Source organism: Phyllostomus hastatus, unplaced genomic scaffold, assembly GCF_019186645.2.
Source record: "Phyllostomus hastatus isolate PE091 unplaced genomic scaffold, TTU_PhHast_1.1 phas_contig_40, whole genome shotgun sequence".
Taxonomy (NCBI): Eukaryota; Metazoa; Chordata; class Mammalia; order Chiroptera; family Phyllostomidae; genus Phyllostomus; species Phyllostomus hastatus.
Window position 1 is genome coordinate 15,339,673 of NW_025333872.1, and position 24,935 is coordinate 15,364,607.

General features: G+C 42.3%; 1 protein-coding gene across 3 annotated transcripts in view; it reads right to left on the bottom strand.

The window, feature by feature from the left end:
• CILK1 (ciliogenesis associated kinase 1) overlaps positions 1-24,935 on the bottom strand; it is a 51,927-nt gene that overhangs the window by 24,473 nt on the left and 2,519 nt on the right. Inside the window, exons 2-6 of one of the 3 annotated variants that reach the window (XM_045843513.1) lie at positions 24,160-24,277; positions 9,370-9,642; positions 6,018-6,072; positions 2,333-2,454; positions 1,300-1,379 (exon numbers count right to left, since the gene is read on the bottom strand). In XM_045843513.1, coding sequence (XP_045699469.1) covers positions 1,300-1,379; positions 2,333-2,454; positions 6,018-6,072; positions 9,370-9,470 — 358 coding nt within the window. In that variant the 5' untranslated portion in view covers positions 9,471-9,642; positions 24,160-24,277. Of the gene's footprint in view, positions 1-1,299; positions 1,380-2,332; positions 2,455-6,017; positions 6,073-9,369; positions 9,643-24,159; positions 24,281-24,935 lie in introns of all 3 variants that reach the window. The other 2 variants (XM_045843512.1, XM_045843511.1) reach the window with 2 other exon arrangements.

A 24,935-nucleotide genomic window follows, 5' to 3' on the forward strand; every position in this document is an offset into this window, starting at 1 on the left:
CCAACTGCAGGTGGGTCTGCATCCAGTTAGTAACAAAGGCTAGTAATGCCCCAGATACCTGCTGGAAAATCTAACCTCAAACTCATTGCTGATCAGTCTCTTCCAAAGGCTCAGCTAAGAAGAGCAACAGTATCAGAGAATTTCCTGAAGGGTATGTGGCCATCCATTCCTCGAGATCAGCGATTTTCAACCAGTGTGCTGCAGGAATTTGTAAAACATGCAATACCTGACTATTTGGTCAGGGGCACTGACCTTTTTTCTCTTGGACTGTCGGGTTGTCAAGTAAAAAAATGACAACATCCAACGCTACATAGCCGTCTGGTGTAAATAAATCAAAATCATACCTATTTTTTGTTAGATCGGGAAAAATATGTTTTTTGGTGTAGTTCATGCATGCCATGAGATGGAAAGGTTGAAGATTGCTACCCTAGGTACTCTAAATCTTTCCTTGGACTAACCAAACCATCCCTGGAGGGATTATACCGGGCCTCAGCAGAACTGTTTTCTGTGATCAGGTGATACAATCGTCTTACACTGAGGGACATGACATGAACCTTCCCCATGTAACCCATCACTGTGTTTACCATGAAGTCCCCTCAACAAGGGCACACACAAGAGAACCTCTTTTGTCTCAGTACTAGGAATAGCTCTGCTTATCTTGGGCAACTGGACTGTTTTTACTTTGGGGAAACTATGTTGCTTGTAATTGGTCATGTTTTGCATTGTCAGAAAGCAAGCTCAGCATCAAATCCACAGCCTGCTTCTTTGACTTAAATGCAACATGCTGATATGCATTTTGTGGATCAATACCACCCCTGGCTATATCTATAACTTGTTTTGCCTGGGCCCTTTTATTTTTTCTAATTTTTAATCATTTTACTTTCCTGTATTAGACTATTTTTGAACCCTTTTAAGTAAACTGATACATAAATACATTAGGAAAATGAGAAGCCACAGCAAATCCATGTCAGTTACTGGGTTAAACATAGTATATAAAACTTCTATAAATCCTAATCATAGGTTTCTCATTAATACACCAGTTAATGATCAGGAGTAATTTTAGATCTATAACTAGCAAACTTAATGCTAAAGCCTAAAGAATAAGAATACACAGACATGATAAATAACGAGGAATATTCAGAAATCCAGTAATGGAAGATAACGTATTCCAAAATCTATTGTCAGCCTCTCAATTCTTTAACCTTTGCTGGGAATCAGTTAAAAAGGACAACGAAGCTTCCTGTATCAACCTGATGACATTTCACTGCATCCAAAAGAACAATAATCCAAATCACCTACCGTGTTTGTGAATAAATGCAAGTCCTTGCAATATCTGATACATGATATTCCTTATAGCAGACTCAGGAAACAACTTATTTCTGTATGGGGCAGAGGAAAAAAGTTACAAATCTAGATTTACAAATGAAAATGGGATTCATTTTGGTTATACAGTTAGAACTTATGAAAATATTAGCCTACATGCTAATTTGAGCAGATCTTTTGATAATAAAGAACAAAGAAAACAGCCATATATCCATACAAGAACGCTATCTGACATACCTCAAATATATTGAGTTAAGTTAGAAAGAAGCAATGATAAAGTATTTTATAGTAAATTCCCTCAATACAATTCCCTCTAGTGTAGCATATAAAAATCTCCTCTCTCCATAATAGAAGCTAGAACTTAAAAACATTTAATAGGGAACAGCTGAGGCTTTATGAGTGTAGTAGAGAGTAACATTTTCTTTCCCCAGTGGGCAAACCATGTGGCTCCCCTGCTGTTACGGACAATGAGGACGACACTTGTTGGCTGAAACCACTGAGGGGTGCTGTGAGTGGCTTCCACTTGCCACCAAGAAAATGTGTCCAAGGGGTTCTACACAGTTCACTTTAAAGTTCACGACTGCTTTAGCAGGTAAGGTTTTTATTAGTCTTCTCTACCCAGCACGCAGGCCCCTGAGCACTGTGGTGAGAAAGGAACTGAAATAAACCAGAACTTTCCGAGGGAGGTCTTGAAATGAATGAAGCTATCACACCCCCGACTTGCAGCTACTCTGCCCACGTGTCCTTGTGGGAAGAGAGAACTGCAGAATATCTGTTAAATATCTTCTCTGGGAGAATAATGCATTAAAACATGAAAATAGCTTCACTGAAACTAGCTTCTGTGAATCTATCACAAGGCATCCAAAGTAGGAATGTGGGTCGGGCCCCTCGCCCAATGAGCAGGTTCAAACAGCAGAGCCTAAGCAACGTGACCGAAAAAGCAGAAGCAGAAAGCAAACATGTCCACCTGGCAAGATTTAGCCCTAGGATCATGAAAACCAAACCATACCTTTCTTTAATGAGCTGGTAAAGATTTTCCTTCATGTACTCAAAGATAAAATAAAGATGATCATTTTCCCGGATAACTTCTTTTAATTTTACTATATTGGCATGGTTGAGTTTCTTTAAAGACTAAAGAGCAAGGAAGAAAAACAAAAAATTAGAGAAAAAAAAAACTATTGTTGAAAAAGAAAAGTACCCTATGTATAATATACTTAGGAAGAAACACCTAAATCTAAAACCACAGAAATACCACAATTCATATTTTAACGACAATTTAATAAATGGTGTTTCTATGAAATCAGTAGTAACTTTACATGGGAAAACTATCTTGATGAACTGACTGGAAGGTAAATTTGACCTTAACCAGTATTTCTGGCTGCCATCAGCACCGGGCCATGGGCCAGGGCTGCCTTGGGTGCATTCCATCCAGATAACAGAATCCCCGCCAGGGAGGCGGAGAAAAAAATCACCTGGCAGGTGAGGCTTTGCCTGTTGTAGTACAGGCACACCTAGTTTTACTGCACTTCACTGTATTGGGCTTCCCAGATGTGGCATTTTTTCCAAATTGAAGGCAAGACCCTCCACCAGCAAGAGATTACAACTTGCTTTATTGCTATACCCTGGAAATGAACCCACCATGCCTCGGGGGTATGCCAATATTGGAAAAGGCAGCTACTTTGGGACAAAATCACCAGTTAACAGTCTGCAGACATTATGAATAAGAAATTGTTCAAAGAGAAGCCAATAGCCTGATTCCATCAACTCCCATCTGCCTCACAAGCGTCCATGAGACATGCAACATTCCTTACGATGTGGGTTCTGGAGGAAGGGAAATGCAAATCTCATTGGAAAGGCCCTGAAGTGATATGGGAGACATATCTCTGCTTCCAAGGGTAGGAAAGGCAATAAAAGTCAGGCACGGGGAACAAGAGGGTGACTCAGAAAATGACGCGTGACCTTACTGTTCAGCCTTACACACAAGCAGCTGTCCTCCTGCAGGGACATACATGTGAGTGCGTACAGCCACATGCAAACTATTTTTTGCTTGCCTCACTATTTCTGTCACTGGGGAGCAGCAGTCCTGTTCGTGGATAACCACCAGAGATGCCTGGCCACTGGTTTGCTCACTAGCTGATTAGAATTTGATAGACTGGTTCCTTTCAGGAAGCCTCAGAGGGCCACTCTGGCCAATGGGACAAGCTCTCTAATTCAAAAAGCCTCTTCCTCACAGAGAAGTGAGTATAATCCAATAATAATACATTGTAAAGCGCTCTTTATCTTTGAATTTCCTTAAAAGGACATTCCTTTTATAAAACAAACACAATGTCTGAAGATGAAAATGTCAGCATTACAATCCGGCTCTGGAAGGACACTCAGTAATAAGGTGGTACCCCAGGGATCAGAGCTTGGGAATGTGTAATATGATCAAGTTATTTCGAGCAGCTGGGCGGAGAAGACTATAGCCAGTGAATGAGAGCAAAGTAAGACTTTTCTGGAGCCTCTTCTCTAAAAGACAAGCTCCTGCCAACATGCTTCTCCAGCAGGAAATACTCAGCTGCTTTGGCCAAATGGACCGATTCTTCTAGAATGGCCCAGCCAGGCTGATTACTTCTTTTAGCTGGTTGCATTCCTGGTTCTCCTCGGGTAACAAAAACAAACATTGCTTAACTTGTAAGTAGTATTCACTGGACTCTCGCGGGCTACGGCCATCTTTTCTGCCTGTTCGCTTCAACTGCATCCGGGCAACGGCTGAGATGTCCAGTGGATGAGCAGCGAGTTTGTTCAGAGGAAAACGAAGTTTTAAAAGTTTTCCAGAAGAGAACTCTGGGCAAGGAGTAGGATACCCTCGGCCGTTAGCCTGAAGTGTGTTCCGGCATGGGTTCCTGGCCCGAGTCTGGGAGTGGCTCTCTGCTCTTGTTTCTAAGGGAGGCTCAGGAGCAAGTTAAAGTCTGTATTGGTTTAATACAAAAAGAATTAATTTTGTGTGGAGGACTTCACGTGATTCATTTTACAGAGATATATTTCCAGGGAGAATGCATCTTATTTTGGCTCGGGAGAGGTTTACAAAGGAGGGGAAGAGGCAGGACAGCTGTATCAGTGCAGAGAAGCAGAAGTAGCAAATTAAACCCGGGGCAGCAGTCTGAATAGGGACTGTTTCTCCCGGTGTGAATGAATATTCTTAACTATTAACACAACTGTAGTAAGTACTCATTTAACATCATCAGCAGGTTCTTGGAACTGCAGTGAAACAATGTACAATGAAACCAATATTATCACAGGGTCATTGGTATAAACACAACTTAAGTTCTTACGGCATCTCACCAATGCTATAACAAAAGGACGTGAGACAAAAGGACATTATTTGAGGACCTGCTGTACAATGTACAGAGTCCCAGGGATCCCCTGGGCACATGACACAGTGTCTGCCCTTCAGAGGCAAACAACCCAATTTAGAAGAAAGGACGCAATACATGTAACAAAACAAATTAAGATCATCTTAAGGGTCAAAGAAATGACAGAGACAAGGAACATCAGAGATGTTTCAAGAAGGAAAAATTATTAAACCCTGAGTAGTCAATGAGTATCACTAAGAAACAGCAACACCTAGACAACACAGTGGGAAGGAATGGGTGTGTCAGGAGGGGAGCCCTCACAGGTAGGGGTGTGGGGGTGGAGTGTATTGTCTATGTCTGAGGAATAAGAGTCGCAGAAAGATGCCCGACTCACGTCAGCAGAAAGTCGGTGGTAGGCGGGCAATGGTGGCAAAAGGGGTGATTTGGAAGGTAAGGAAAGGGGTGGAAGCTCATGGGGAGAGGGTGCTGAGGCTGATTACAGAGAATGGCAGGCACATTCACAGACTGAAGAGAAGGAGCCAGTGGGAAGAAGTTTAAACAAATGGAGAGGTACAACATAGCCAAAAGGTGAGAGCAACCCCAGTGTCCATTAGTGGATGAATGGATAAGCAAAATGTGGTATATCTACACAATGAAATATGATTTAGCCTTAAACGAGAAGGAAATTCTAACACATGCTACAACATGGATGAACCTTAAGAACATAATGCTGTGAAATAAGCCACTCACAAAAAGATAATACAAGCATTTCTCGGAGATGCTGTGGGTTTGTTTATAAACCACCTCGATGAGCAAGTATTGCAATAAAGTGAGTTGGAGGATTTTGGTCTTGCCTTTGATTTGTACAAAATGCCACACCTGTGAAGCACAATAAAATGAGGTCTGCCTGCAGTGCGTGATTCTACCTGTAGAATGGTGGTTGCCAGGTGCTGGGGGAGGGATCGTGGGGAGTTATGCTTAATGGGTGCAGAGTTTCAGTTTTGCAAGATGAAAAGAGTTCTAGACATAGACAGTAATAATGGCTGTAAAACAACAGGAATATACAATTAAAAATTGCTAAGATGGTAAATATGGTCTTATTTGTACTTCACAGTTTGAAAGAAAAAACATTAGTGGGAAACTATTGAAATCTGAACAAATCTGTGATTTACTTAATAGTAATATACCAAGATTTAATATAAATATATTCAATAAAAGCATTAGTGTTATCATTTCCCCCCTTTCTTTTGCATCACTGAAACCATTCAAACAGAATGACTACATCAACAATAAGTCTAAGCGTGTATAACACTATTTTAATGGACTACATATAAATTATTCCCTACTGTTAATACATACTTTAACCTCCCGAAGATTCATGCATTCCTCCCAGGAATAAAACTTTCTTTTCATTCTAAAAGAGAAGAAACAAATAGTATGCTTACTCCCAGTCACAGGTTAAACTTTATTTTGAAAAAAAAAGTTTTCATTCTGAAACTAATGAATAGTGCTTAAAATTGGTTTTGATTTCTATCAAATAGTATAGTATCCAACACAGCATTCATTTAAAAATCTGGCAGTGCAATCAGTCCTACATCCCCAAATTTCCCAGCAGAGGCGGTGCGGGGCAGCCCAAAGAGGCCTGGTCTTCGTTCTTGCTCCGTCACTGATAGGCTAACCTTACCCAGGAGGGTGTCCTTGATTCTTGTTTTATTTAGACCAGAGCTGTCCAACAGACCTTTCTATTATGCTGGAAATGTTTTGTCTGTCCAGGACAGTGACCACTAGACACATGTGGCTACTGAGCACTTGGAATGAGGCTAGTGAAACACGGGAACTGAATTTTAATTAAATTTACATTTAAAGGCCACACATGGTTACTTGCTACCAAGTTAAAAAACACAGTTCTAGGCATGCTAGTACCGGGGCTGGCAAGCCATGTCCCATGGGCCAACTCCACTCCACCATCTGTTTTTCTATAGCCCATGAGCTAAGATGGCATTTATATTTTTAAATAGTTGGGACTAAGAAATCAAAAGAAGAATAATATTTTGTGGCATGTGAAAATTATCTGAAATTCAAATGGCAGCTTCCACAAATGGTGTTTTATTGGACTACAACCACACTCATTCATTTCTATGTGGTCTATGACTGCTTTCACACTGCAGCAGCAGCGCTGAGTTGCGACAGGGGCCATATGGCCTGCAGAGCCTGAAATATTTACTGTCTGGCTCTTTACAGAACACGTTTGCCAACCTCGCTATGGAGTCTGGGGACAGGAAGAGAAGCCTGTGAGCTAACCAGAAACCCGGGTTTCAAGGCTCTATCGTTCACCACACTTGAACCACACTGTCTTGTTTGAATCTTCCAGCTGCCTTGTGGAATAAGTGCGGCAGGCGAGGCAACAAAGAAACAGAGAAGTGACACGATTTTCCCAAGATCTCACTGATGGCTAATAACAAACTTTCACCTCCCCACATCCCTCTGACACTCCGCCACAGATGTCACAGTGTCTCCTGGTTGAGTGACCGATTCCTTTATTCATGCCCCAAATAATTACTTAGCCCCTCCTATGTGGCAGGGACTTTGTCAGGCACTGGGGATACAATGATGAGAGAGACATCCCTCGTGGAACTGACATCGTAGCAGGAAGACAGGTAATTAATCATCTTCCGTACTGAGTGCTATGAAGGAAAGGCACAGGGCATTGTGAGAGGGGGCCTAGGCGACCTAACCTCGTCTGGGTTAGCAGGAACACTCCCCTAGGGAAGTGGTATTTCAACCAAAACCTGACAGATGAGTAGAATTTAGTCTGGTAGGAGGCAGGGGAGGGGAAATATCAATGTGAAGGCTTGGGGCAGAACTGTACTGGTGAGTTCAAGAAGCTAAAAGGCAGCGTGGCCAGAACAAAGTAGGCAATGGGTCGTGCAGGGCTGAAAGATGCAGCTATTTGTAGGTCCCATTAAAAACCAGGGGCTTAATCCTAAAACAGCCAGAAAGACACTGAAAGCTGTCTTAGGTTGAGTCCCCAGAAAGCAGAGCCTGAGGCAAGGACTCATTCAGATGCAGGGAGGTTACTTGGGAGGTGATTCTAGGAAGCCAGGGCAAGGAGCAGGGAAACTGGTAGGAAATCCATTAAAGGGTGCCTTGCTGAGCTGATACCAAGGTGGGCAACTGGGCCTCAGGCCAGCTGGGGACCTTCTCAGGAACTGTGTAGAAGGCACACTGGTTGAGAGTGTCCTGCATGTACTTATGGAGGAATGCTGGTGGCGGGTGTGAAACTGCACCAGAGCACACTGGAGTCGGAAGACATGATGGGGCAGCAGGAACACAAAGAATATTCAGCACAAATGGTTTTAGATAATTAGATTTATGTGTTTAAAATAACCCCTTCTGACTGGACTAGATCGGGCTAAGAATGGAAGACTGGAAAAGCCTACAGAGGAAATTATTCCAGGAGCAGAGGTGGTAAATGATGATGGGTTGAAAGGGAGGTTAGCAGTGGAGTACAGAGAGGTAGGTGGGTCAGATGCAAACCGGTAGTTAGTAGTTAGAACTGACAGGACTAGTGGACCAGCAAATGAGGGGAAGTCAGAAAGACTCCCAGCTTTTGCAGGGATGGTACTGTCATTTATTAAGATGGAATACTGAAGAAGAAACAGGTTGGGAGCAAAAGCAGAACACGATGGATTATAAATTCAGCTCTAGATATGATGAATCTGAAGTGTCTAGGACATCCAAATGGAGATGTTGAGAAAGTACCTGGATGTGAACAGGTGTGGCAGACACACTCCAAAGACCCCCATCTCCTCATATTCACAACCCGGTATAACTCACTCTCCTTCAATAACTTGCTTCTAACCAACAGAATATAGCAATTAGAAAGGATATCATTTCTGTGCTTAGTTTCAAAGAAACAAAAAGATGTGGCTTCCACTTTGGTAGAAGATTCTCCTTGCCTTCTTGGCTCCCATGTGTTGATGAAGTAAATTGCCTCCAGTCAACAGCCAACCAGGGGGAACTGAGGCCCTCAGTCCAACAACCCAGGAGGTACTAAATGCTGCCCATAATCACATGAGGGAGCTCAGAAGTAGATCCCTCCCCAATTCAGCTTTAGATGAAACCCTACTGCCAGCCAACACCTTGATTGCAGCCCCATGAGAGACCCTCAAGCAGAGAACTCAGCTAATGCATGACCAGACTCCCGACCCACTGAAAGTGTGAGGTAGTTATATCAAACTACTAATTCTCAGGGTCAACTTTACTAACGCAATGAGTCTGAACTCAGACTGCAAAGGGCAAGTAGGGTCGGGGGAACAGGACAGTAGTCACCAGACTACCGTATGTGTAAATGGTTCAAATTAGTCACTTAATTTCTCCGAGTTTCCGTTTCCTTTTCTAGGAAATAATATGTGTTAACCTGCTTGTTACTACCTCACAAGAGTACTGCGAAAGTACTCTTGAACACACCGGAAAAGTACTAGTGCTGTATGCTAAGTGGCAACGTGTTTAAGACCCACCCCCAACGTGAGCATCCCAGAGCGGACCGGCCCCTGACCCACAGCGATCGATGCCTGAGTTCTTCTCCTCGCTTCCCGTGCACTTTCCTCTGGAAATGCCTCCAAGACGAGGAATGGTGAGGGAAGAGGGAAAGCAATGTTGACAACGTACAGCTGAGGATGAATTCATGAGCGTGAAGGAAAAAACTTACTTTTTAATGGCAATCAGTTCCCCAGACTCGATGCTTCTTCCCAGCAGGACGGAACCGTAGGTTCCATCCCCGAGCTGCCTGATCGTTGTGTATCTATTCATGGTGTGCCCGAGCAGGCCGGACACTCATCTCAGGGCCGAGGCGGCTCAGTCCTGCAGCGGCGGCAGGCCTCCCCGGAGTGTAACCAGATTTTTCTGTGGCAGCACCCGCACAAGGTATTCAACAGAACGGGACTATCTCCCAAATACATATTTTCAAAGATCAGTCTTCTGCCTGTAGAGAAAAATCAAGGACAAGGATAAATGCTAATGTATAGTTTGAGTTTCTGTACTTTTATAGTTTAAACCGAGAATCAGCAGACTATACCCACTCCCCCCCTACCCCGCGCCACCTGTTCTTATAAATAAAGTTTTATTGGAACACAGTCCTTCCCACGCACTTGCATATGGTATATGGTTGCTTTCACACTGTAGCAGCAAAGCTGAGTGGTTGTGACAAAGACCCCATGGCCCACAAAGCTGGAAGTCTTTGTTTTCTGACCCGTTACAGAATAAGTGTGTCAGCCTCTGATCCAAACAATGCTCTTTAACAAGTTTTTATAAAACTAGAGAAACCATTCTTGGAGAGTGCATTTTTCACCAACTCAGAAATGAATCAGCTGCAAGTCACTGCTTTTTTTGTTGACCTCTGTAGACAAACCCTACACAATAATTATGGTCAATAAAATCTGCTGAGCTCATGCTAAATATATTGTGCTCTGTAACTCAGCTACAATGAACAATGTAAACATACTAAAACCAAGAAATGCTAAAATTAAAGTTCTCCTGATTGAGAACTTACATGTGCTCCATGATCTATTTGTGGCAACTAGTAATATTTTTACTGCTAGATATTCAGAAGCCAAACAAAGAGCGAGTCATTTTTTTCAGGACTACTTCTAGGCTTGTCTCTTTTAAAGTCATTCAGTTGAGGTGTTTTTTTTTTTAATTAAAATTGTTTTCGGTTGTGTTTTTTTAATACATCATTGATTTTTCATTTATAAAATTGACAGTCATGCCATCTGCTTATAACAAAGAAAATGTGATAATTCATGTGAATGCAATGCCTTTATATAAACATTAATAAAATATAAATACTTAGATAATAACAATAAAGATATTTTTAAATATAGCAATTTAATTATCTGAAGAATCAGAAAAGATCAGAAAATAATGATTAGAAGTGTGTGACCTTCTGCATCTAAATGCAAACCCAGTCTATGCGGCTCCTTCTTCCAGAAGAATTCTTTCTAACCAATGAATATAGAAGGAAAGAGAGAAAGAAGAAATTCACTCTTAAGTATGCATCACAGTATAATTTGTTATAGACAAAATTTTCTGCTGAATGCAAATATTAGATCACAGAAGTCTGAAGAGAAACAGGATATCTGTATAGTTTCAAAATATCTCTAAGATATTTATGAACTTCAAAGAAAAGGATGGTAACTCTGCAGGGAAAATCCAGCAGGAACTCCTTTACCCAAGTGATCAAGACCAATATCACCATTTATGAGACACACGGTCATGTGCCCTGGACATGAAGCTCTGAGAAGATCATGACATCACAGCGGTGTTTTTGTCAACAACGCAGAACCTCACTCCACCCATGAGCAAACAGCAGACAGACCCAAATGAGGGACATTCTATACACAAGACTGACCGACACTCTTCAGAAGTGTCGCGATCACAAAGGCAAGGACAGACTAAGGAGCTGTCACAGATTGGAGGCAATTAAGGAGACATGACAACTAAATGCAATGTGAGATCCTGGATAGGACCCTTGAACAGAAAAAGGGCCTGAGTGGAAAAGTTGGTGACATGTGAATACTGTCTGTAGTTTAGTTAGTAGCATTGTATCAGATCTAACTTCCTGGTTCTGACCATCATTCTATGATTATAGATGTTACCATAAGGGGAAGCGCTGGGTAAAGGATTTCTAGGGACACTCTGTCCTATTTTTGCAATTTTTTGGCAGTCTAAAATTAGTTTATAATTAACAATTTTTAAAAAATCCAGCTGTGTGAAGGCTGTGTGTGACCTTGAGGACCTTAAGAAATGTAAAGGTTATGTCTGATTTCACATACTCTACCATTTCATTGGAAGAGACCAATCTCCCCAAGCCAGACTAACTTGCTTTCCCCCAGAACCATATTAAAGCCACTGAGGGGCCACCTTCTCCTTGCTGTTGAAGCTCTTCAGGATCAGACTCCTACAACTTCCTTCAGCAGCTCTTCATAGTGACATATTCCATTGCTGGTAAATAAATATTTATAAAGCACCTCCAGTGTGACAGACCCTATGTTAGCATCTGGGGACACACAGACTAACAAAATGTGGTTCATCTTTTCAAAGAGCCTGTGGTCTCACAGCAGGGGGTAAGAGTAACTGGAGGCAGGGGCAGACACGTACTCAGGAATACGCACTAAGATATTTCAAGTATACCTAGAGTACAAGATGTGGGGAGAGAAGGAGGGCAGAGGCCCCTGGCTTCCAGCTGGGTCTATTACAGCTGGGCTCAGGAGGGCAGTGAAGATTCACAAAAAACTGACTATAGAAAGAAAAAAAAAAGTAGGTGTTGTGTAAGGTACTTCTAAGCACTCCAAGGAGCATGAACTAAAGCACAGATGCTTGGACCTGCGGTGGAGGGAAAGGTGAGGTGCTTGGAGCTGGAAGGAGGTAACCCTACAGTTTGGTTTGTGGGGGGCCTCAGATGCCATTTTGAGAAACATGGCATTCATTTGACTAGCTCTTGCACTAAAGGAGAAGAAAACACCTATAAGGCCATTATTGGGTCAATGGGAACAATTGAAATACGGATGGCAGATTAGATAAAAGCATTGTATCTGTATTAAATTTACTGAAGATGCCTGTCCTGTAGTTCTCTAAGAGCATATTCAGATTATTAGAGAAAACACCCTGAAGGATTTATAAGTAAAGGTCCGTGATGTATGCAGTTTATTCTCAAGCAGGTAGAACAAAAAGTGTGTGTGTGTTTGGAGAGAGAGAGGGAGTGCACAAGCACACAAATAGGGTAAAATGTTAACAGCAGGTAAACCTGGCTTAAAGGTAGATGGGTATTCTTTGTACTATTTTTGTAACTTTCCTGTATGTTTGCAATTTTCCTAGATTAGAAGTTGAAAAAATTATCCTCTAAATGTAAAGGAATGGAATCTTTAAAAAAAAACACATACGTATATTAATATTTTACTTCAGCTTAAACCATACAAATGTAAATTTACTTAATAAAAACCTAGTATTAAGTTGTTCATAAGACAGAGCGCTATCATACATTGTGGCTCATCCACTTCATGATTAAAGCTGTGTCTGTCTGGGATTCAAGCTCTGTCTCAACATAACATACAATGAGCATCTGGGCTACAACATAGGCAATTTGGGGCCCTGTGTTTGTTTCCCCCTCTTTTTCTTCTTTTTCCTATTGATCACCATCTATTTTTGACATGACAATATGATTTCTGCATCATTCGTAATTTCATTTTCCAACAAATTAAAATGCCCAAAACACTGTTATGTCATCTCCCTAAAAAAAAGTCATTGGCCCCTGGCTAGTGTAGCTCAGCAGATTGAGCGCAGGCCTGTGAACCAGAGTGTCACAGTTTGATTCCCAGTCTAGGGCACATGCCTGGGTTGCAGGCCAGGTCCCCAGCATGGGGAGCGGGAGAGGCAACCACACATTGATGTTTCTCTCCCTCTCTCCTTCCCTTCCCCTCTAAAAATAAATAAATAAAATCTTTAAAAAAATCATTGGAACTTTGATTTGTCAAAAACCAGCTAACTAACAAATCACATGCTTCATTAAAATAAAAAACGTAGCCCTCGCCACCATGGCTCAGTTGGTTAGAGCACTGCTCCATAATCAAAAGGTTGCAGGTTCATTCAGCTCTTGGTCAGGGCACACACCTAGGTTGCAGATTCGATCCCTAGTTCAGGTGCAAACTGGAGGCAACCAACTGATGTTTCTTCTCTCTCCCTTCTCTTTTTAAAAGTAATGAAAAAAATGTCCTCGGGTGAAGATAAAAAATTTAAAAATTAAAAAAAAAGTAGACTTTGACCTAAAAATAATGCAAAGTCAAATAAGATTGTTTTTTTTTAAACTAGAGCATAACATGATCAGATTTGCCTTTTGTAATCCAATTTGTTAGAATATTTTTCTTAAACTTGCCTATTGTAATTTAAGCTAATTTCTTCATGCTTATTTCTTTGTGGATATAAAGAAAATATCTCACAAAAATCTGTCTCTATATATGAAGTTAGTAATCACATGTGTGTCTCTCAGCCTTTTCTTGCTTTAATTACACAACTTTCCTCACAGGACCTGTTTTCCACTCCTTTAATTATCTCTGACATTCACCTCTGAATCCTCACGCATTTCTCCATCTCCTTGATGAACTGTGGTGACTAAAACTTAGTAACGACCCACGTGCCAGTAGGGATGTGGGCTCTCCCCCACATTTTTTTTGCAATGGCATTATACTAATGAATCCCATCTATTAATTATTAATCATAGAAGCCTTTCTTTGATAATTAATGTCCCACTACTTCCCCATCCACTTAAATTGTATAATTGGGACAATGCTTTCCCTCGATGATCACTGGGAAAACTACTTGTGAAAGCATTAAGAACTTGATTGAAATTGAGATAAAGTGGGTCATTCATTCAACACACAATCGCCCTAACAATTCTTTCTTGTTACAGTTTTTCATATTATTATAGAACAAAATCCAATTACTCTGGCAAGCTTTCACTGTCACCATGGCTTGGAAGTTGCTTTTTCATCTTGATATCTCAGGTAATTGATTCAGGTAATTGATGAGTAATGATTGTATAACAGATGAGACTAGTGTTTCTTCAGGCTGAGATGCTAAGCATTATGCAAGGCTTTGGGGACACATTATGGATAAGATAAGGGTCCTTCCTCTCCATAATTCACAATTGACACGTACATGAAAACTGTAGAAAGTGCAATGGAGACCATGGTAGAGAGAACCTCCAACTCTTGGGAGACAGGAGAGGTCTGACAACCCTTCAGAGAAGCGGGAGGACTGAGGCACTAAAGAATGAGCTCAGCTTTAATATACACAAAAGGAAAAAAGGAATGAGATGGAGGAAGCTGTGTGCAGAAGGTTGGTGGGTACAGGGGTTGGTATGTTCACGACTGGGCAAAAGCCTAGCGGTTGTTCCCTGGCTGAACATTAGAATCACCTGGGGGGCCCTGGCTGGCATGGCTCAGTGGATTGAGTGCGGGCTGCGAACAAAAGTGTCGCAGGTTCGATTCCAAGTCAGGGTACATGCCTGGGTTCCATTGCAGGCCATGACCCCCAGCAACCACACATTGATGTTTCTCCCCCTCTCTCTTTCTCCCTTCCTTCCCTCTCTAAAAAATAAATAAATAAAATCTTTAAAAAAAAAAAAGAATCACCTGGGGGAACTTTTAACACATACTGATGCCCAGGCTTCACCTATAACAGTTAGGTCAGGGTGACCTAAAACTAATACAAAATAATATTGAATATAAACTGCAATTGAAAGTGAAATTAATTAAAGAAGAGTTAGGTCAGGGTGGGAATGAGTTTCAGTAGTTTGGAAAGCTCTCCAGAGGACTCTGATGTGCAACCAGCGTGGTGCAGGACGGGGCCAGGGTGTAAGACCCACGGCCAACAGTAAGGAAATGGCAGGAATGGCCTGGAACATAGGGTGGGGCCCAGTTGTGAGGGGGTATGTACATTTGCCATGTAGGAGTTTGGTTTTTAACCTGCAGAGGGAAGATCTCCAGGGTTTCTAGGCAGGGAAATGACATGAGGAAAATCCCTCCTGGAGACCAAACAGATGTTAGAACAGAGAAACTAAAGGTAAAGAGACTAGTGAGGTAGGTACTCACTAAACATTCCAGGTAAAATACGTCCAATGCCCGAACAGAGACACTGGGCTGGATGAATCTTAGAAACAGAAGGAGCCCCAGGCTTGGGTTTGGAATAGAGAATGTGTGTGTATGTATTATTTGGAAATGTGCAGAGACAATGAGTTCTGTCTTCTAAGGTGCTAAATTTGAGGTATGTGTAAAATCCCTCATTGGAGATGCTCCATGGGCAGCTACAAGTACTTCTAAGATTGATCTGTTTTGTTTCCAAACAGTGCATTACTGAGGTTCTTCCCAGGAGCACTGGAACGAGGCTGCTACAGTGCACAACTCTGGGGCACTCCATTCACACAGAACACTCCATGAATATGCTCTCTGGAGTGCTCCAGCTTGGCGGCCAAGGCCCCAGAACAAGGGACATGACAGTCTCAATATACGCCTGAGTTACTGCTCAACTTCGGATGGCAAACCTCAAGGGAAATATTAAAGAACATACTGAGGGGTCTAAGTGAATGCACAGGAAGAGCAGTTGAAAAAAACACAGGAAAAGAAGTAAAAAAACTTAGGAAGCCATGGTAAAATTGTTTCAAGTGTACAAAGCGGTATGAGGGAGAAGGATGAATTACAGAACCATGACCACTATCTGAACTTTCTATTCTCTACTCCAGTGCGTTATTTCCTATCCTAAAAAAAGAAAAAATGAAGTGGTATTATTCAAATTAGCATTAGACAAGAAGTTTCATTCTACCCATAGTCAATTCTGAGCGTGTCTCAGCAGGAAGTGGTCAAACACATTTGAGATCAGTGTTGTTCAGCTGTTCATCATTTCTGTGGTGGCCTAAATGCAATGACTCATGTCATGATCTGAAAGTGAAGAACAAAAACTCAGGGCTCAGGGAAGACAACAGAGGGACGGGCAATGCACTGGGAAAAAGGAGGAGTTGGGGGAGAGGCCATTGCTGCTCTACGCAAGAGCCATTCTCCTCTTCTTGCTCAGGTTATAGAACCCTGATTTTATTCAAGCCTCAGTCTAATAAGGGATGGCAGCCACCTACTACAGCCATGGGCATAAACTCTGATCAGCTTAAGCCAAGCAAAGCCATACCACTTCTACTAAAAATTGTGTAGGAGCGAGGCTGTGGCTCTGACAGACGAGATGGAAAGCAAAGTGAGCTGATGAGGGAAGACAACAGCTTCTGACAAGGAGCCACTCCCTGATAAAGACAGCTGACAAAGAGGTTGGCCTGAGTTTCTGCCTTAAACATGATTATATAATTCTGATATTTACAGCTCAGGCAGCCTTCTGGTGACTATAAGGGGTGCACTCTAAAGATGAGAATATTTTCTTTTAAGGATGGACAAAAGAAAGAGAAACGGGAACGGGGAGAGGAGAGGCTGAGTGGTGGATGATATCATGGGGCTGCTGCATGATCCCTGAAAACATCTGCCTTAGATTTCTTGTTATATGACCTAATTAACAGTGGACTAAGTGTACACTGACTTAAGACACAAAATTCTATAGGGGAGGTGCTAGAGACAGATCAATCAATCAATTAATGGATCAATCATCTGTAGTAAGCAGGGTTTTGAAAGCTGAAAAAGGTTAGTATAGCTGGAGACAAATTAGAAGAATTCTCTATTGACCTAAGGCTCAATTTTCCACCTACCACTATCTGCTTCTATTTTGGAAAAACGTTTAACTACAAATCTTTTGTCCTGCAAAAAGGAGGAGTGTCCAAAAGTAGCCCTGGGTACCACTCAGGGTTGTCTGCACAACTAGCCAGCTGGGAAGGGGGTTCTTTTCCCCAGAGTTTATCAAAACCCAGCTTCTCGTGGGTCTTGAAGGTCCCCACATTCGAGGGGGGATGGTTTTAGCAGACAACTGCTATCTACAGCTGGCCCCTAAACCCAGACTCTGCAAATCATCTGATTATACCCACACCACCTGTTCAACAGAGCACTGCGGGCCAGCACAGCTCTCCATGAAGATGGTGAGAAACTGGGACATCCAGGCCTCTCTTTCTTGCTCTCTTGATTTGAAAGTTTCTCTTGAAGAACCTAGTCCTTAATTCACGCTGTGTGACCTTGTGGAATTTTCTCCTAGTCCTGTGACAGGGCAGGGGGGAATCATGCAGGGATCCCTCCTGGCACAATAAATGGGGTCCAATGTAGGGCCCACTCTGTATGTCACCAATAGTGAAACTTACTACATATGGCAGCAGAGCTTAAGTTAAAGGCAACCACGGAAATCAGAAAATGTCCCCAAGACTTCCATACAATCATCTGAATTAAGGCAACAGTGGTTTTCATTTATTCAAAATTAAATGTTTTAGGAATGAAATCAGAAGTCTATGTTTACTTACCCAATGAACAACGAAATTCCTTTTTGAAATATAGAGAATATTTCTCTACAATTTTGCACAGTGGACAAGACTTCACAACTGTGGCTGAAACCTCTGAATATGGCTTTAGCATGTGGAGATTCACACTGTGTAGACCAGAGACTACAAACTGGCAGCTTGAGGACTGAATTCAGAGGTATGTTTTGAATCTATATTTAAAAACGGGAAATTTCACATAGAAATCCAGATTTGGGGCTTCTCTGGGAAAACTGAAGAACTAACAACATGGGATCCTTAGCCTTGCTCGGTGACAAAAAGCTAGAGAAGGGTAGTCACCATCCCTTTACACTGAGCATGAACTCCAGCTCACTACAGCCCTCATCTCCCTGTTGTCCCTAAAATAATTTCCTTCTCAGCTTCCAAATATTTTTTTAGTCGTCATTTATTTTTATGCCTTGACAGCCACTTGCTTTACTGGAAGAAAAACATTTCTCTGTCCCTATGCTGCTATCCAAAGTGACAAGCTAGCTCTGTCTGGTGTGGCTCAGTGGATTGGGCGCAGGCCTGTGAACCAAAGGGTCACCAGTTTGATTCCCAGGCAGGACACATGTCTGGATTGCGGGCTGGGTACCCAGTAAGGGGCACACGAGAGGCAACCACACATTGATGTTCTCTCCCTCTCTTTCTCCTTCCCTTCCCCTTTCTCTAAAATAAAATCTTAAAAAAATATATAGTATGCTCAGTTAACTCTGAATTTCAGATAAAAAAACAATTAGTCTAATTATGTCCCATGTAATATTTGGGGCATAATTATACTAAATGACAATTCATTGTTTATTTGAAGTTCAAATTTAATGGGACATTCTGTATTTTTAAAAAAGGTGACAAACTAAAGACAATCTGTCAGCAGGAGAGGGGGGCGGTTAAGGAGTGGAGGGATTGAGTAAAAAGGATAAAGGACTCATGGCCAAGGACAACAGTGTGGTAGCTGTGAGGGGAAGAGGACTACATAATCATGAGAAAAAATATAATAAAGATTACATCTTAAAAAAAACCAACCTGAAAAAAGCAAAAAACCTCATGTTTGGAAAAAAGTGAAGGAAAAGAAAAATTGTTCTTTATTTAAAAGAGCAATTCCTCACTGCTTAACAAGCACACACCTAGCTTCCTCGAGGCCTTCACACTTCCTCCTCTGCCCCCGAAAGCACAGCACGTGAACTCACAGCTCCTGGTATGGGCAGGGAAGGCTGCTGGAGGAGGGAATGGAATGCAGCAGCCCATCCATTAGCTTGGGAATTGGCCAGCACGCTCAGGGGTAAAGAATTAACTGGGATAAATCACTCTCTATAACTTACCTTCCTAATATATCAAATAAGCCAAAAAGCTACTATTAATAATTTTAGTACTTACAATATATACAGTACTATTATAATACTTGGCATATATTAATCCATTTAATCCTTACAACGATAGCCGGTAAGTACTGTTTTTATTATCATCCCTATTTTATAATAAGGAAACTGAGGCATAAGCAACTTGCCCCAGTACTATTATCATCATCCCCCCATTTTATAGACAAGGAAACTGAGACACCTGTCCCAGGTTATACAACTAACAAGTAGTGGGACTGGGACAGGAACTCGGGCTGATTGAACCAAACTCAAGGGAAAGGCGGCAAAAGATCCAAAGACTATGAAATCTTTTGAGGATCTGAGAATAAGAGGAATTAGAGGAAGTACTTTGTAGCTCAGGGTCCAAATATGGAAACCAGCGATGTGGCCATGTTCTAGTTGGCCTCATTCTACAAACAAACATCAGTCAGGGAGCCCAGCGGGGACCTCCCCAGCAGTGGAAGCAAAGTGAATGCAGACAAAGCGGGGCTGGGCCCCAGTTCCCAGTTGGCACAGACCACCCCCTCTGACTCTGAGTCTCTTGGTCCTTAGGTTTACTTTCTATAAAATTGGGACATTGGACTTGATGCAGTTAAGTGGTTTCTTGCTCAAATGCTCTGTGATTCTGTGACTGTGCCAGGAATCAAGTTTGCATTTGTCTAAGAAAAAAAAGGGTCATTGGCTCTGGCTAGGTAGCTCAGTTGATTGGAACATCATCCCAACATGCCAAGTGTTACCGGTTTGATCCCCAGTCAGGGCACATGCAAGGGTCAGCCAGTGAATGCATAAATAAGCAAAACAGCAGGTTGATGTCTCTCTCTCTCTTTTTCCCCATAATACACACGAAAGCTAGCAAAGAGAAGAGAACTCCCCAGAGGGACCCTGTATGCTACAGGCTGTTTTAACACTTCTTTTTCAGAGAGGGACAAGTACCCCCTGCCTCAGCTGGGCCCCAAAGTTCAGCATCTACAACAATCACTCTTCAAAGCCTCCTGCCCCAACCTACACAGACACAGCTAATAGTGTCCTCAGTGCCCTGTCCCCACCTCAATGTCCCCACACCTTCTCCAGTGGTCAGTGACAGGCAGACCCGCCCCCGCATCAGCCAGATCACTCACCACGCCTCCTTCCTCTCTGTGTTCTCACACCTCATACTCCGCTTGCATGTAGCAGTTACTACTCAAAGACTGTCTGACTGGCCAAAATGCGAATTTTAGTCTTTGCTATTTATCTTGTGGACCACCCTTGATAAGTATCTCAAAACTCTCAGTGCTTCTAGTTCTTCATGTGCAAAGTAATGCTGATCAAATTGTTTGTCCTGCCCAGAAATGTTCAGAAGTTCTGAAATGGAAGAACAGTAAAATACTAGAGAAAAGCTAAGGCAGGCAGGCAGGCTGTCTGGGCCCTCCCACCACAATGCTGGAATCACTGAGTCTCAGAGAATAACAAATAGGCCCCCTCAATGTGGTCAGAGAGGGTCTTTGGCCTTTGGAAAGGTTTTACCTAACTAACAAAGAAATACAACTTTATTTCACTTTCAAAGAGTTCCAGCCTATCTTTGAAATGTAGACGATGGTTTCCTGGCTAGGCAGCATTCAGGAAAACTTCCTGCAGATCAGCCCCAGTTCCAACCCCTCAGCTACAATCCTCAGTGTAGGCAAAAAGCATCTGCTCAAACAGGGTGCCCTGCTCATCCCCAGGCTGGACACCAGAGACTGGGCCCAGGGACCACGGTAGTGGTTCTGTATTTTGAAATCCTGATAGGCACTGACTAAGGGCCACTATTACTCCTTTGTTAAGCTAGGAGACAGAAAACTTTTTGCAAACACAGGCTTCCCTGAGAGTTATGGCTTACCAGCCTGATGACCCATTAAGACTCTCATGAGAAACTTTCTCCCTTAGCCTTAATTGTTTTACACTGAAAAGATTCCATTACTTTCATCTGTCCTCATAGGAAAACTGGATCACGTGCAAAATCATTCAATGGTCCTTCTCATGGCACTTCTGAGTGCCATTTTTACCTTAACCAGCATGTAATTAATTACACATAAAAATCCAGGTCCATGGATGTCATAACTTGACAAGAGTAAATTAATACTGTTAATTTCTTTTTAAAAGGTACTAGAAATAGTACATGGGTTCATATTTTTTCTCTCTAGAGCACAATTCTTCTTCCCATGTATACATTTTAACAGAAATGTTCTCTAAGTATTTTGCTTCTTGTATGAGTGCTTTTCTCTATACTGGGGACAGCAGCTACCAGGCCAAAAGAACCTTCTTTATGTGGAACTCACTCTGCCTTTACCTTGTCAAAGGAGTAAAGGTGCTTTCAACAACAGCATCCAGTGGTGAGACAGAGAAGATCAGTTCTCTGGTGCACCTCTTCCATTCCCCAGAAACTGCTCCAGGTCTTCACCTCCCTCTCCTCTGTCAACCCCAGTTTCTGAGAAAAGAACTCCTTGTGCACTAGGGCCCTTAATCCCCTGGAAAAGCGTCACAACATCCCATTGCTTCTTCTGCAATACCAAAGGGTGCCCATGCCCCAAAGTTTAAAACAAAGTCTTCAATCACTTGCAGATTATCTCTAAACTAGGCCATCATTCTTTATTTCTAAAAGCCATCATTATTTCTAAAAGCCATCATTCTGTGGCTTTTGTGGACTGGAAAGGACTGCAAGGAGAGCCAAATGTTAATGAGCTGGAGGAAGAACACCTTTGCCCTGATTTGCATGAAACTGTGGATGAGCTGGGGTGACTGACAGTCCCTGCGCTTAAAGAAGGCTGTCGAGAGTGGTGACAGTCCTGGTCCCTGCTGTCTGCCTGATGGCCACCCCACAGTCAAGGGTGGGCAAGGCCGGGTGAGGTGAAGAAGGGGGAACAGATGAGAGCACTTGCCAAGTGCCCTGCAAATGTTGTAGCACATTTAACTCAGGAGCTGATCTCACTTCAATGGATGATGATTCACTAGCACGTATAACGACAAACAAATCAATAAATGTATATCAAGGAAGTAAAGGCTTAATGTAAAAATAACACAGAACAGGAGCGACAAACATTTTCTGGTAAGGGCCAGTAAATATTTTAGGCTTTGAGGGCTACATGTCTCTGTCACAGCTACTCAACTTTGCCACTGCAGCACAAAAGCAGTCCTCGATGATAAGGAAATAAATGGCATGGCTGTGTTCCAGGACTTCTACTCTATTCTAGAACAGAGGCAGCAGGCAGGATGTGCCTGCAGGGCACAGTGTGTGGCCCCTGGAACAGAAGAAACACTGCAAGTAAGCAGAAACGCTTTGGCCCTCTCCATGCAACCCTCATCTAACCCTAGGTTACAGGGTTATAGGTATGAACTGTGTTTATCCCTAGAATACAAGTGATTTGAAGGCAGAAATGTTATACTCACAACTGTATTCCTAGCACCTAGTTGAGTACCTAGTGTACAGCTGGCACAAATAAGTGTTCACAGTAAAGATTTGCTGAATGCATACATTAAAGAATCATCAGCTTACAGGTTTATAAGTGGTTATTTTGCCTATAGGTGATTTTCTGTATCAGCAACCCACTCCCACAGCCATCCCCCTCACACTCTCCTTTGCAAAGTTGTACAACCATATGGGGACTAGTGCACAAAAATGATGAATCCTTCCAAAAATTTCTACACTGGTTTAGGAAAGCATGCTTTTTAACAGCTAAATAACATGTGAGCACGTATAGCTTACTTTTTTCTCACTCGGTTTTGTCTGAGTTAAATCACCCTTTCATAATTCACTTTCAAACTCAGGGCAGTGTCCAAGCCCACAAAACCATTAACTATTGTTTTTGGAGAACAGCAAGTTCAGGCAGATAGTAACTTTCCTGAGAGTGTCAAACATATCGCTAGACAGGACACCATAATTCTTCACCTGTTTGGTTTCCAGGCCATTATCTTTTACGGTAACCATAAGGATAGTCATGTGGTATCAGCACTTTATCGCAGGTCGTACTATACCTACAGAAAGGTAAAAGATGACTCATATCGACCGTTCCACAAACACATGGGGCTCTCCAGCTCCTGGCCATCACTATACACCTCTCAGATGGCTATTAAGAGCCCCCAGTATGGCGGAAAAGGCACCAAGTGACAGGTGAGGCCCTACTGTGGCCCTTCCATAAAAAAAAAAAGCTGAGTCAGGATGACAAACTTAATCTAGGAAACATTTAAAGTAGGATAACATATAACAATGCTAATTAATACCAATTGAAAGTTAAGTTCACTAGAACCTAAATTCAACATGGCATAGCATAATGTTGAGGAAACTACAGGCTATAAAATTAGATTTTTTTCCTGTAAGGGACCTTTTTAGTCATCCAACACCCTCACTTTACAGATGAGATCTAGAGACCCAACTAATAGGAACAGAATTCTTATCTTCAGAGTAGTATTTTTTTAATGTGTGAATAATAATCTATTAAACATGTATCAAATGCTCCCTACTTTCCCTTTTGTAAAAAAACCATATGAATGTATTGCTGACTATGAGCCACATATAAAAAAAGTGACAGATCTCTGAAAATGTGCTTTCTTCATCCTCTGAGACAACTTCACTAGTCAGCACACACAGGATTTAATTCCAGCTGCACCAGTGAGTCTGACCACAAATACTCTTTCCATGAAGGTTTCCACTTTCAAAGCATAGAGCATCAGGCATTTATTCAATGAGAAAGGATGCTTCAGTTTCCTTGGAAGGAAGTCAGGAATGGAAGCCTTCCGCCTGGACTGCGTATCTTTCTAGGATCTGTTGAGTGGTAGTATTCTCCTACCATCGCACAGCACCTCACTGGGCACAGAGACTGAGTGTGAGCGCCCACGTCTGCCTTCCTCACCATGTTGGGAGGAACCCCTACTGCTGCTTCACCGTCCTCTTTGGCTGCAAGTAAAGGCATCTGAGTCCTTCCTGCCACAATACTTTCTTGGCACTTTAATATAATTTGCCCCAGAAAATGATTTGCCTCACTAAATTATTTTTATGGGGTAATTTTCTAGAACATGTGTGTATTGATAAGGAAGTTAAAACTGTGTTCCAAAGGTAAGCACAGCCACGACTAGGACATGGTTACACTATCACCTTCAAACAATGTATATGTGTAAGTTGCCCAGTACACACCTCTGTTTGCACATTCTTCCGGCCAAGCACATCAACCACAAACACTGAGGTCCACAGATAGGAGATTTCTGACACTCTAGTCAGAGACCCTTCTCCGAACGCCACGTTGGTCAGACTGCTGCTGAGAGAATTACAATGAAGTGAGACACTATTCACAGACTGACAGATCAACATATATAGAAAGGTCACTGTACTCAGAATTCTGCCAAGAAAGAGCCAGGTAAGCAGTCCTGCCACATACACATATACTCATACATACCCCACAAGCAGAAAAATAGGAAAGCGAGAGAGGTAAAACTCTAACTCAGTAAGATCCTGTGAAATGAAATGGAGGAGCCTGCCTCAAGAGAAGCAGTCAAAAAAAAAAATTCAAAAGGCAGTAGTGTTCCTGGCAAGATTCAGAAGGAAAAACAGCAACAGATCCCAGAAGTAGAGCTCTAGCCAGGAATAACCTAAGCTCAAGCCATTTTAAGTAAGGGCAGGATAACACTCACTAAGCTTCACTGCAGGGCTGCCCATGCTCTGGGCCTCCAGGCTAAGTCAACCTGTGGTCTACTACAAGTCAATCAACAAACATCAACCAAATATTTGCAACCTGCTCAGGCCTCTGCGAGTCACTGTTTGGGGGTGAGGCACTATTTAGGCACCAGGTCGCCTTCACAGCACAATCAGTGGGGGAAGCATTTCCCCCAGCTTACATGTGAGAAAACTAATGCTGGGCCAATCCCACAAGGCCACATAAGTAATAAGTGGAGTCAGGCCCTGACCTCAATTCT